This window comes from Musa acuminata, chromosome BXJ2-1, assembly GCF_036884655.1.
Source record: "Musa acuminata AAA Group cultivar baxijiao chromosome BXJ2-1, Cavendish_Baxijiao_AAA, whole genome shotgun sequence".
Classification (NCBI taxonomy): Eukaryota; Viridiplantae; Streptophyta; class Magnoliopsida; order Zingiberales; family Musaceae; genus Musa; species Musa acuminata.
The window spans coordinates 12,595,612-12,610,009 of NC_088338.1; the positions used below are offsets into that span (position 1 = coordinate 12,595,612).

General features: G+C 35.3%; 1 protein-coding gene across 1 annotated transcript; it reads left to right on the top strand.

Annotated features, from left to right (window-relative positions):
• The first annotated feature begins 403 nt into the window (after window positions 1–403).
• On the top strand, window positions 404–13,401 carry LOC103974813 (membralin-like protein At1g60995). The gene is made up of 14 exons (XM_009389704.3): window positions 404–722; window positions 1,870–1,932; window positions 2,313–2,747; window positions 3,741–3,822; window positions 4,107–4,168; window positions 4,322–4,416; window positions 7,079–7,158; window positions 8,289–8,372; window positions 10,841–10,957; window positions 11,052–11,137; window positions 11,246–11,352; window positions 11,658–11,749; window positions 11,858–11,934; window positions 12,855–13,401. The coding sequence occupies exons 1-14, from the start codon at window positions 558–560 to the stop codon at window positions 13,251–13,253; spliced, it is 1,944 nt and encodes a 647-aa protein (XP_009387979.1). The 5' UTR covers window positions 404–557; the 3' UTR covers window positions 13,254–13,401.
• Window positions 13,402–14,398: the final 997 nt, after the last annotated feature.

The following is a 14,398-nucleotide window of genomic DNA, read 5'->3' on the forward strand; positions in this document are numbered from 1 at the left end:
TTTTCCGACATTTATTTGTTTTTTCATACACTGCATAGTGCTTCATAGGAAAGTTATTAAAATCGTTGATTTTTCTTTTTTCTTTTTTGTTATAGATAAATAACAAAGTCCACATTAAGTGATCGAATTTTAGTATCAACCCTCCGGATGTAATTTTGAACCATCAATACCCATCAAGTAGGTTTGGTATTTCATCATCATTTTAATATTTTAAATATAAAAATTGAGAGTGGACCATTCGTATGTGTTTTTAATCAATACCCATTAAGTAGGTTTTGTATAGATAAAAGTGTTTTTAAAGACCTTTCGTATGTGTGTGTGTGTTTCCCACCCATTGATTCGAAGCTTCGGTATCAATACATAGTCATGTCATGAACAGAATATAAAGAAGCCACTTCCGAGGTACTTTCTCTGGCTCCCTCCTCGCCTCCTCCAAATCAAGCCTTCGAAGGGCATCTCTTTCTTCCTTGCTTCCTTTCTTGCTTCCCTCCCTCGCGCGGCGACGAGGGCAAATCCTAGAATCTTTAGGGCTTTTGGAGGAGGATCGGATCGTCGGGATGGATCCCGAGCACACCTTCCTCCGCGTTCACGCCCGCGTCTCCGGCTCGCTCTCCCAGCTCCTCGGCCCCAGGGTACGGCTGATGCTCGAGTACGCCTGCCTTGCCGCAGCCGGCGCCCTCTTCTGCCTCCTCGTCATCATGCACATCAATTTCGTGCAGCAGGTCGGTCGGTGGTCCGTTCCCTCTCTCGGTACTGTCATCTTTGTGCTGTTTCTGATGATTTTGATCTGGCCTTGTATGGTTTGAGGATCTTGCACTGACCCTGTTGGTGTAGTTGTGTATTTGTCGAGATAGATGTAGCTTGGTTGGATGAAGAACTTGTTGTGACGTACCCACCTTGTCAGTCCTAGATACACGGGAAAAGAGCTTTCAGCTTTGATACGAGCGACGAGATGTTGCTTTCTCTAGAATTTAGACCGGCACCGTCTCTTATACAGCTTTATTTTGTTTCAACTTGTAATGAGTTTAACCCAACTGAGCGAAATTTGAGTTCCTTGGATTTTATATTATTCCGATGTTGTTTCCAGTCTGAAACTAAATTCAAGAAAAAGGCTGATGGTACATTATAGGGAGCATCTTTTGAGATTAACTCTGATGGATAGACCATTGAATGAATTGTAGTATCAAGAAATTACTCGTAAAACACATGCCTGCTTTTATAGTATGGCATCTGCAAAGACTTCTATGGCTGGATAATTGTATAAATTCTGGTCCATTGTCTCATGATATGCCAACTTTATCAAAATTCTGTGTTCCCTCCAAGAGAGTCTTCTATTGGCTTCCCATTAACAATTAAACTCTTATTAATTTGTTGCCAAGAAATTGAACTGCCAAAGGAACTTGTTTTGTGGAGAAACTCTGTCACACTTGTTCATCAACTGTCAATCGCCTAAAAGTTCTGAACTAGCAAACGTATCTGTTGAATAAGCATGAAAGTGTTGGACCGTCTTGGCCTTTGGAGATCATTGAACTTGATGAAATATCAACTCAGGACATTGTATGTGCTGCTTACCCATTTAGTATGGGAGTTTAGCCCTGATCCGAGTCATCTAATTATTGTTTATGCTTACATTGAATATGTTGCAGATAAATGTTTTGCTGAAGTTGCAACCTGTGTTTTGCTGTCTATTAAGCTTTGAAATTGATGTTTTTTAAAGTTTTAACAATCCCTGATAGGTTTCTGATCACGCTATCCAATGTTACACCAGTTAGTTCTATTTTAGCATCCAGATATGTATTAAATATATGTGGTGCAGTTTTATTTTCCAAGGATATATTGGAAACTTTATGGTTTTATTTGTGTATGCAGCCTGGGTGTTCAAGGGAGTTCTCTGGGCTTGAATTTACTGAAGCTCAGGTGGTCCAGATCAAGGTACAATCAATGTCTCTGTGGAAGTAGTCACCAGCATTTGTATACTTCCTTATGAGTCATTGATATGATGACTTGTTACATGGAAGCATTTTTCACTTGACTATACATGAAATTATCCCAGATAGCAATCTACTTGCTTTCCTTTTCATAACTCCTTTACCTTTTGTTCTTGCTTTTAATTATTCAATCAGTGATCATCCTGGAGAAGACAGTATAATATGCGGTTTTGGCTTCTTCATTCCTTAATGTTTTTTACATAGTTTTTGACTTCTTTCTACAAACATCATCTTTGAGATTTTGCACTCATGCTAAAATTTGACCTCTGTATTTTATATATTCTTGCACTCTGGATGTGCAGTAAGTACTGTCAGTCATTTCAGATAACAGGTGGTGGTCTTTGGACTCAGAGTTCAGCTGAAACAGAGAGAGTGTCCTTTCAGAAAGGAATTTTGACTGAGACTTCCAAGGGTCCGGAAATGAATGAAAATGATATAACAATTTTTTCTCCCAAGTTTTGGTCAAATTTTCTATGCTCAGGTGCTGCAAAAAGCAAATTGATTTCCAAATTTTGGAAGAATGATAAAGAGTTATTTGAGCCTCAGGTGGGAAAGGGTCCTGACACTAGCATTAGTAATTCAGTGTTGTGTGATTTGAGTATGAAATCAGAGGCAAAGGACATGCAAATTGGGAAGCCTGTTTCTGTTGGCGAGTCACTTGTAGAAGCAAAATCACGGTTCTATAGTAAGTGGAAAATGCCAGTTGTTTCATTTTGGAGCAGTGCAAGTCAGTACTCAAGCTATGCCCTCGAATTATGGGTGAGAACAAATTTCCATTGTCATGCTTTTTCGCTTTTGTTTCTGGGTATAACTATTTTCTTTGGAAGGCAAGACTGTAAATTTCCAACTTCAGGATCATATCTGAAATTATGTGCAGAGATAATGAATTCATGTAACCAAGAATTTATATACATTCTTTAAATACAGTCTTACTATTGTTATTTGGCATACCTTTGGACTTCCAAAACATACAATTTGTTACCAAGTTCTTTAGATTTACAGATATGTGTTTCTTACTGAAAGTTTCCAGTAAAAGGAACTGTACATATTACTACTACCTTGAGAAATGGAGTTCTATATAAATGATACACAAAACATAATTATACTCTGAATAATTTGAAATTCTTCCATCTGGAATTTAAAATTCACTTTTTGAGTTCTAATATAAACTGTTTTTGGTTGGAAGAGTTTAACATATGAAGAACTACTTTCTTCTTCTGAAATTGTTTTTGAAGTTGTTCATTATGCACAAAAACTTACTAATGTTACACAAAACATTTTCTTTAAAGTAAATGATTTCTGCAGTCCTATTAATCTTGTTCAAAGAGTTTCAAGTGGTAGTTTTTGCCTTTGCCAAAGGAGGTACCTCATGGTTTTCCAACACTACTCGTAGTTATGAGGAGAACAAAATATTGTTTTCCAATTTCTGGATCCCAAGCTGAAACATGCTGAAAGCTGGATCTGAGAGGTGCCACCTGACGAACACCATCTTTTACAGCGGCATGTAATTGAGAGGTTCCACACATTCCTGCCACTTTCAGCTAGATTGTCACATGTTGCTTATCAGAGGACTAGGCTGTTTTCAGTAAAATAGTTTCATTTCTGCAAAAAAAACATTAATAATCAAAAGTTAATCAAATACAAACAATCTAAGTATGACTCTGAATTTAATGGTTCTATGAGTGTTGAAGAATGATTGTTCTTAGTTTAGTGACGCAAGATTATTTTTGATTCACAAGCTTTTAACTGCAGAAACATTTAGGATGGAATGCATTCCTAAACGTCCCAAAGAGCTTTCGACCATTTCAGTTCAACCATCTTAAGGCATTTATGGGTAATGTTCCCTATCATGTTATTTATCATCATATTTTATTTTGGTTCATAGTTAAATATTTTTGTACTTTTGGCATTTGAAGTGATAAAAACATCCTTATGTTTGCTGTTTGTCAATTACAAGCATGTGGATTGTGTGCATCTTCAAATGCTATTCACCTCATGTTTTCTCTATCGTGTTTATTAGTATGATCAAGATCATAAGCTTATGCTGATTCAATTGTTAGACCTTGAACTTATGGTCAATTCTACTAGTTTTGTTTAAGTTGTTACCAAATATTGCAGTCCAGTGGCTTGAGAAGAGAAGCAAAGCGCAGGAGCCAACTTATCTGTACACTGTGGAGAAGGTAGTATGTTTCTTCAAGTTATCTTCTTTTTAACATCTCTGTCGTCATTACTGAGACTTTTATAACTTAAGCTTACAATGCCCTTTTTTTCACTGCTTTTATTTATTTAATCAGACATTTTCCACTATGGGGATCTAATCATTGATTTTACAGGGGTATTTCTTACTTCCTGAAGGGGCAAAATCTCAGCACCACATTCGCACGACTAATCTTACTATATCTGCTCAAAACTCCTGCTTCGGAAACAGGTTACCCTCAAACCTTTTGTTAACTACATCATTTGTTTGACTCCCAGAGAATTGTGGAGCTATACTGTATTAGGAAAATTTCTTTTGAATTATGATGTCTTGAGACTTGTTGTTTTTTTTTCTTTTTCAAATGCTAATTGTCGCTATTATTAGTGCTAACCTCATAAATCGAGTTCAGTCTTAAGGGTTGAACACACATGCGTGAGTGCACTTTTTGGTCTATGTCTATTGAATAATCTTATTCATTCTTTTATCTCAAGGATTAAGCACAGAATTTCATAGACAAAAACAAGCCTTCAGAGTTATCATGTATTTGTGTATAATTTTTGGTTTAGTGCTGTTACAGCCAGTTATATTCCTGTACAGGGTGATTTAAAACTGCAAATGGTTGGGCATCAAGGATTCTAAGGAGAATGTGGTTGGTTTTTAGGAACTAATTGGTGCTCTGAGGTGCTTTTTGAGCATACTTATATAGTTTTAATTTCATAAAGCTAGTTGACGTCCCACATTAAAGCCTGACTTTCTCTAACCAGCAAATTTACACATGTTGCATAAATCAAGTAGAACAAGTTAACCAAAATGACAGACTCTTCATCTAATGGATATGAGAGCTGAGATTCTGATGGTCACTAAATCAGGATTTTGCCGGATTAAAATAAAGTTCGGGAGATTGTAATGAACAACTTGTGTAATTCTGGAAAAAAGTAAATCTATTTCAAGAAAATACCTGAAGATTTAGTTGCTCTGAAAGAATAGTATTCCAGTTGTAAGGCATCAACAACACAGAGTGGATAAAAGCATTACCCTGGTCATACTGGGGTGGTTGAACACTTGACACTACGGTCTCAATGGAACAACCTTACCATTCAAGGCCTGCCCTTTGGTTGTACTTTATAAAATGAAATCAACAAACATTGCGTGCACAATACTTGATCTAAAATATATTCCTATAAAGCCAAAAATGTAGATCATCATAAAAGTTATGTCTCCCTCAAATATTGAGGCAACAAACGATGTTATGCAGGACATCCATTCATATTTCAGAATTCAAATTCAACATTAATTTAGCTGCAGTGATCAGCCACTTATTTGCTCATCCTACAATTCTTGAGCAGTAAATAAACTCCAAATGAGGTAAATATGGGAGGTTAATGTTGGTTAATATCATCTCTAAATAGTTGGGTGTTACGGCTTTGTTGTAGTTGTTGCATGTTGGTTAATATCATTAATCCAAATCAAAGAACATGTCTTCGATGACTTTTACTCCTTGTCATATCTAACATGACTACACAATTTGTTAATCACATTTAAAAGAGTATCCCAATGTTTCGTAGACTAATTGGTACCATAGTGGTTCCACGTATTCATATCTAGCTGGTGATGTCATTTAATACTCAGAAGTATATATAACCTGCTGTTCACAAAATCGCTACCCAGTACCTATTATCTTATCAACTTGAATTTGTTCATGATTTTTTCTATTTGTTAGAAGAATTAAAAAGCTAATGTCCGAAATCTTATGCCAATCCCAATATTGGGTCATTGTAATTCTGCGTTGGAACTTGGAAGTATTATATACTTTTTCTATAGATTATGATTGGAAGGATATGACAACAGAATTGGGTTAACAATGTCAAGAATGGCCATTCTGCTTCTAATTATATATTTCATGAGTTTTATAGTCAACTAGCAGTACATCATGAAATTTAACATCTTGGTTAAAAACATACTTTTATTTTGCTACATATCTTGGATTTGTACATTATTAATCATACTTAATCATTCATCACATTTGAAAAACCACAATAGAAGAAACTTCTCAGTATCCTGATCTACTATAAATCATAGTAGAATAAGAAACTCTGATACCTACAAACTTGGAACAATTTCAGTGATATGAGACTATTGAGTTGAGCCGTCAAAAAGGGAGTTCCACAGTCACTAAAAAATTTATAACTTCAGTAAGCTATCTGCTAACCAGCATTTTATGTGCTAAGGTCCATACTAGCCACGTTGGCTCTTTGCCAAGTCAGCATAATGTTGGCAAGTGTGACCAGCAAGGCATATTTTGATGCTGTGCTAGCTTGTATTATGCCGACTGAAAATAAATTGACACTTAAATTCATGTTATAAACATCATTTTAAGGTGAGAAAGATATGGCCAGCTATTAATTAGTAGTATATGTCCCTTGAATAGAGGAGGGTTGGACCAAGCATGTTTTTGTCAAAACCTTGATAAAAAAAAAAAATTGAGTGCCAGGTTAAAATTTCATAGACCACCTAAATTGCAAGTTTAACCTTCGCAATATTGGGCTATGCACATTTTCATGACACTAATCAAACCAGCCAATCTAAGTTTTTGTCCACTTCCTACGTGGGACTAAATTGGGGTGTTACAGTAGGCATGAATCAGCAGAGTATTGGGCTATGCACCACTGTGTTGGAGCAGTTACTTGATTGTATGTGATGCATGCAATATTGCATCAGAAGGACAAGCACTGGCTGTAGTAGGATACTCCTGCATGTTCATCTCTGTCATGAGAGCATCCTTTTATCATATGTTGTCCTGTAACAATGCTTTTTTATTTATAGTAGAAGGTTCATTTAAACTGCTATAGTACTGTTTATCTTGTGATTTATTTTTTATTGTATGTCCTCACAGGTGGCAGCAACTTCTTATCAACACTTTTGTTGGTTATGATACAATTTTGATTAACAGCCTCTTAAATTCTCCTGGTCATGGTAAGAATTTTATTTTGTTGAAATATTTTTTCTTATTTTCATGTTTAATACATTAGTAATGCATCACATTCAATTCAAGTAACTGAGGAAAATACTGAATTGAGCCAGTTTAGTTCTTTTCCAGACTCATAAGTAATGCATATATGAGTATTATTTTATGTAACTTGAATCCATGGTCTTCTACTTGCATTGGCACATAATTTTGTGACCTTCATGTCTAGGCATGTTTTTGAGCCATATAAAGTAAATGTCGTTTTGATGCTAGGAAAGCATACTTCCCACTTCGTAGAAGTTGGGCTTCTGCTTTTCTTTTTCTGGAAACAAATGAATTCTGGTTATTGCCATAGGTGTCTTGCATTGATGGTAATTAATCGTTTCTTTTGTGCTTCTGTACTCTAATTACTTTAATGGACTTCCATGACTGTTAGCTTCTAGCTGGGGTTCTCTTTTCTCTTTCTTTGAAAAACAGAATACTATTTTGTAGATTAGTACAGAATTAAAACTACTAACCTGTTTCAACTTCTTTGTCATGTTTCATACTCCACTTGATATGAAGGTGACCAGAAAAGAGCAGACTCTCTTTTGATTCCTTATCACCTTTTTCAGATCTCTATGATGACTCTCCTTTTTGTGATTAATATGCCATGCTTGATCATATTAGATAATATAGGTACACAGAGGGCAATGGAGAGGGATTTAGAATCAGTGTCCTTATCAGTTAAACTAGTGGAAAGGAGGATAATATTATAGAATAATACATAGAAGTAGGAATTTGTGCTAGCAGGATCAAAACCATGCATGCACCAGATTTCCTTTTCTTAATTAATCATGATTGTATCAAATACTATTTGTAATTTTGTATCATTTAATTTATGATCAATTAAATTAAATATGCTGAATAACAACTGAGATGGTCATTTTTCATTCTATGTGCTCTCCTTGAAAGATAACATGTTTTGTCATGATATTTGTAATGATAAAAAAAATGTAATTTTTATATTTTCTCAAGAGATAAAAAATAATAATTTTCTCACTTTTGTGATTGGATCAACAGAGAAGTTTTGTCTAGTAAGAATTTCTATGTATTTATATATATCTATTTGTTAACAACTACCCTTTAACTGGTGCAGGTTATCTATACAACTTCCAGACAAAGGAATTCTATAATCTTAGGTATGGGCAAGAACCATCAGAAGGTCATGCAAGATTTGGAGGTTTGTTAATTTAGTATCTGATAGACAAATCTGTATAAAACATTTTTTTTATGTTTTAGTCTGTAATTTTTTTTATATTATGTTGTTTCCCAGTTGCTTGTTTGTTGAATTGTTCCTGTTCGTACTTTTGCTTTCTTCTCAATGGTATCAGTGCTTATATAATGCAATGGTTGTGTTGGCAGTTAATGTTGGTTCTACTATGGTACTTTCTTTCATGTTTGATGCTTCTATTAGCTTCATAAAAGATTTTATTATTGCTTTTACTGAGTGTGCCTGCCTAACTCATTATATGTAGCTTATAATACAACACTGGTACATGGAATAAATATCCTTTCTCCCTAGATGAAATTAGTTGTCTTGGATATACCTTTTTTTGTCTTACAATTAGTTTTGCATATGTTTGAACTAATTAATTTATGTCTAAAACAGAAAGAATTGTCTTAAATGAATGAATGTACTTAGTGATTCAGATGCTTGATTTTGGAATTTGAAGATTATCTTCAGTTTTCAGTTTGTTGAAGGTTTTTCTTTAATGGTAATTTTTATTGGAATCAATTTTGTGTAAAAGCTGCGACAGGTTTCATCAAGTTAAAACAGACTCAAGCACCTCAAAGTGTGAGAGAAATATGTACTTATTTGGTTTTAACAGTTGGATAATAACTTGATTTCATGTAGAATTAAGTATACGAGGAAGATCTAACAAACAGAAGTTTCTATAGGATCCTTGAGATGAAGATGAAGGTGATATATTAAAATCAGCAGGATTAAGAGCATGTTACAAGTATACAGACAATGGATTTATCTTTATGAGGGTTACTTTCGAAAGGTGTTCATTTTGAAACTTTAGATAATTGGAAAAGAGAGAGGAAGCTAGTGGCATTCTCTTCGACATGACTTGACATAATATAGGTCAGTGAACATGGTCATGAGCTCATTGCTGAATATTTTTACAACACCCTAGATTTAGCTTCACATCAGATGTGGGAGACCAATTGTCTTGGTATATTGGGGTAAATGAGTCTATCATCATTAATTTAAGTTTAAGAATTTTTGGCCACATGTTTCTAGGTCTATCAAGTTAATAGGTCAATTATCCTATCAGCACCCTAGATTTTTACAACACCCTAGATTTAGCCCCACATCAGATGTGGGAGACCAATTGTATTAGTATGTGGGGCTAAATGAGTCTAGCATCATTAATTTAAGTTCAAGTATTTTTGGTCACATGTTTCTAGGTCTATCAAAGTTAATGGGTCAATTATCCTATCAACTTGGGTTGTGACAAATGGTATTGGAGCTAACATAGTATTAGGCATGGTAAGGGGAAGTAAGAAAAGTGTCCCTATAGTTAAGGGCTAGATGTCATGTGCGCCATGGTAGAGGTTGATTATAAGTTATGTTGATCCTTTACAAAAATGTCAAATCTTAATTGAGGGAGATTATGACACTCGAGATTTGGTCTCATGTTAGATGTGGGAGGTCAATTAAATTGTTATACAGGTTAGATGGATGTACTACTATTGGCTTGAGCTTAAGCAATTTGGTCCACAAGGTCTTAGACCCATTAAGTTAATGTGTTAGTTGTCCCATTGAACCAAGTCATGATCAAGGTTTGTGATTTAATGTACCTATAGTATCTTGGTTAGGGTTCAGACTAGTAATGTACTGGTGTGCATTGAGTGTCGGTATACTGATATAGCTTTGGAAAAGTTCTGAAAAAATAAAAAAGAAATTTGTACCACCCTATACTGAGTGTTCCACATGGTTTACCATGGTCAACACACTGGTAGGCCATCAGACTGATAAATACCATCCATATTAAACCGTACTGGGTGGTATTGAAAACCTTACTCGTGACACGTATTTGTTTAATATCTACTTCAGCTCCTGTCATCATTTGTGTTTTATGTCAAATGTTCTGGTGTAATTTATATTTCCCTTTAGGAATATATGGGCCTTACAAGACTTGTACTAGTGTGCTTATGTTGGTATCTTTCTGCTGCTGTGATATGTATATGATACTGTGGAAAATTGTATGTCACTACATTAAGAACTTATGCATCTATACAAACATCTTCTGAATTTTATGGGATCACCTTTTCTGAATGCTTAACAAACGTACTTCTTTTGAGGCAGACTCTGCAAGAACAGCACATCCTGTCTAATTCTGTCTTTCCAAACTTCATCAAAATGTACAATCTGTATTTGCAGAAATTTGTATTAGCTTAGTTAAAAAATATTAAGGGACTGTTACATGCTTCCTTAATTAGCACAGAAGATTCGTGAGCTAAAAGATTTACCTGCAATCATGTTTGTCTGCAGTTCAGTTTCCTTCGCAAATTATTTATTATCTGATTTGTCATTTTTTAGGGGTCTCTCTCTCTCTCTCTCTCTCTCTCTCTCTCTCTCTCTCTGTGTTAATGCAGTATCTTTTTTGCTAAAACTAACTAGATCATTCGCCAATGCAGATTTCTTTGTCACCAAAAGTGGTGTGCTTATAATGTCATTATTTGTTTTCTTTACTACAACCATGTCAGTTTCATTCATTCTGAGGGAAACACAGTCGCGCATGCTCAAGTTCACTGGTTTGTTTCTTGTTCTTGTTTATAGTTACCTAAATAACTGTCTTTCAGCTTATGGTATAAGAGTTCACTGTAAATACTTCATTCACTATGGCAGTGCAACTCCAACACTATGCTAGCAATCAGCTTCCCACGTTCCAATTGATCTTTGTGCACATAATTGAGTCTCTGATATTTGTACCTGTAAGTAAGATCTCATTGCAACCATTTTTCATTTTGTGAACTTTGTGAAAGCATAATGTAGTTTGTTTTCGTAAAACATCTTATTATTACACTTTCTTGCTAACGCAGATTATGGTCGGTATCCTGTTTTTTCTGTTTGAGTTCTATGACGACCAGCTACTTGCATTCTTGGTTTTCATTCTTGTCTGGTTCTGTGAACTTTTCACTATGATCAGGTACAGCTACTCACTTGTGTTATCAAGAACTGCTGTTTTTGTTTTACTATTGCCTTAAATGCTTTTAAAATGCAAATCTATTTACTTCTACTAATAGCATCAACCTAGGCTCATAATACATCTGACATGTTGTGATAGAATATGGCTCCCCATGTTTGTGTCATAGCATGCTTCCTTGTCAGCACCAGTGTAAACATTTTGAGAAAGAAACAATCATTATTGAAAAAAATCTGCTGAAAGAAACCAGATGAAGCATACCTGATGTAGAACAGATTTATAATATTGTGTTTTTGGTTGGTTTGCAGTGTTCGGACAGCTATATCAGCACAGTTCTTTCCTCGGTTCTTCTTGCTCTATTTCCTGGTGTTCCATATATACTTCTTTTCTTATGCTTATGGTACACTCATCATATTTTCTGCTTTATTTTTTAACACCATTTAAGTTTATTTTCTTGGATTATTATATCATTTGCTAGCTTTCTGTTTTTTGTGTCAACTATCTCCAGGTTTTCTGTACTTGGCATTTTCTGCTACAGCAGCATTCATGCAACATTTGGTCCTTTATTTCTGGAATCGATTTGAGGTACATGTTCTGCTTGCTTTGCAAGTAGCTGACTCTGTTATAGATACAAGGATATGTCTTGGGTTACTTTCCCCCAGAGACTCATTCTCATATAATGACGTGTCTTAAGAGATTCACTTCATAAACTGCACATTTACTATCCAAAGTAGGAAATATGCAAAGTTCCTTTACAGCATCATCCAATCAGATCACAATGTAGTTACATATTCGAGAAACAACATTCACAGAAACACAGAAAGAGAGAGTGTGCATAGTTGATAAATATCAGAGAAAAGATTAAATATTTGATAAATACCCTCATCTAGCTGAAGAAAAGGTTAAATATTTGCTAAACATCAGAGAGATGATGTGTGGGAATTCATTAAGTTTCCTGTTATGGAATTTGTACTTAAATGTACCTGAAACTCAAGGATACCATCAAACAGTTGGATATGATGTTGAAGCATCTGAGGAAGAGGACAGAGATAAAGTTCTTTCATTTTTGATACAGGAACTTGAGTAAAAAACCTGAAGAAGGCTGTTAAACCAGTTGCACTAAGTTTTAGATACCACTTGTGCTGTGACCCCTGAGAAAGTCGAAGCTCATAATATATAATCTGGTCATATATCACTTGCACTGATCTTTGTGTTATAATATCAATTTTCTTAAAAATATTGCCTTCAAACAACCTTACTGTGCGAGTTCAATGTTTGGCATCTCTTCTGGTCAAAGTCATTTTTGAGAAAGTTTATCATATGGTTCCTCACATGTAACTCATCTCCATTTGGAAGGAAAACATTTGCTAACTGAGAAATTAAAAAGAGATTTATGCTTCAGCTTGTCCTTTTTTGTTGTATTTGGTTATAATAATTATCCTATGGAAGTGACAAAAAAACTAACTTCATTATTATTTGCATCATATTTCTCCAATCCCTTGCAGGTCCCAGCCGTCCAGAGATTCATAAGAGCCCGAGCTCAGCTGCACCATCAGACCAGTGTTCAGATCACATCATCCACCTTGTACCACCCCTTGCCTTTCCATGTCACCGAACTGACCATGCCCAATCCTGATTTGATCCATAATGAATCCATGCCAACTCCAGATTCTTCCACAAGATCCAACCCTGTCGGATTATCTGATCCTACAGAAGGCCCTGAACCTCGACCAGCTTCAGATCTAAGTTCTCAGCAAACAAGAACTACCTCAGGATCCAGCTCATTAAATCCATTCAGATATCTTCTGTCCTGGATAGCAGGTGGTGCTTCTGACAACTTAGTTTCCTTCTCCATATTCAGGAATTTCCGACTCCGAGGCCAGGTTTTTGCACAACAGGCCTAGCAAGAGAATGTGTCATCAACACAGGATCAAACCTAAGAAAGAAGGTTCAAAAAAGATAATGGTTCACAGTCCACAGAAATGTTCATTGGATCAGGAAAGCTTATGATACTCTTGCATTGCTTGTAGCATGCACTCCATTGTAGCAAAAGGGAATATATATATATATATATATATATATATATATATATATATATATATAATATTTGTTCTAATCCATTAACAGTTCATATGATTGTATACAAATTTTCTTTTTCTTTTTCTTATCCCATTGATTGTGCATTTCTTGTACATTTCGTTGCAAGTTTCCATAATCATACGTAGGATATTAAAAGAATATCCTTTGAATTTTTTTTATATTTCTTTTACAAGATAAGTGATTTGAGAATTGTTTCTTTTTGAATGTGTGAACGATGACATGTGTTCATGATGTTCATGTTGGTGTCTCTCTTAGTAAATCGAGTCTAGAATATTAGATTAGATGTTTATTTGGATAAAATGGTTCCTGTATGTCAGGATTTTTTGGGTCAATATTATGAATGTAAGGTGTTTTTTTTGCCCTAAAAATGTTTTTATTGTCAGACTTTTATCAAATGATATTCATCTAATTAATTTTTATTTAAAAATATCTTTTTAATTAATTTGATGAAAATATACCATCATATTTGATGAAAATAGGGGGATAAGGGAGTGGTGTTGCTCATCTTCTCCTCCTTTGCCCCTTCTCCTCCCCCACCTCAATAGCATCCTCGACGTCACCTGCACTGCCCTTTGCTGCTCTCTCTTGTCCCCATATTCGATATCTCATTGCCTATCTTCCTCATCCCTAAAGCTTCCTGTCTTGGGTACCCCTTCGTCGACGCGTATGGTACTGCACTATGACACCTTATGTCATAATGTCATTGATTTAACCATGAATAAAACCAACTTCGTGACTTGCCATTCGTGTCATGACATGTTGTTAGCGAGAAGAGGTGGGGGTGGGGATGCGGCCTTGTTGAGGGTGAGTTGTGGTGAAATAACTATCTACGTATAACTATCTACGTATATTTATTTATCAACCCTTTAAACTAGGGTTTTTAATTTCGAATGATACCGTCGATACCGGGCAATATTGTCGATTGAGGTTGTTTTTGCCCCATTACCAT

Bases quoted from the DNA above. Each gene is read 5' to 3' on its own strand.
- LOC103974813 (XM_009389704.3), top strand. From the start codon at position 558: ATGGATCCCGAGCACACCTTCCTCCGCGTTCACGCCCGCGTCTCCGGC. The intron at 1,933-2,312 runs GTACAATCAATG...CAGTCATTTCAG, and splicing joins CTCAGGTGGTCCAGATCAAG to ATAACAGGTGGTGGTCTTTG. The intron at 11,750-11,857 runs GTACACTCATCA...AACTATCTCCAG, and splicing joins CTTCTTTTCTTATGCTTATG to GTTTTCTGTACTTGGCATTT.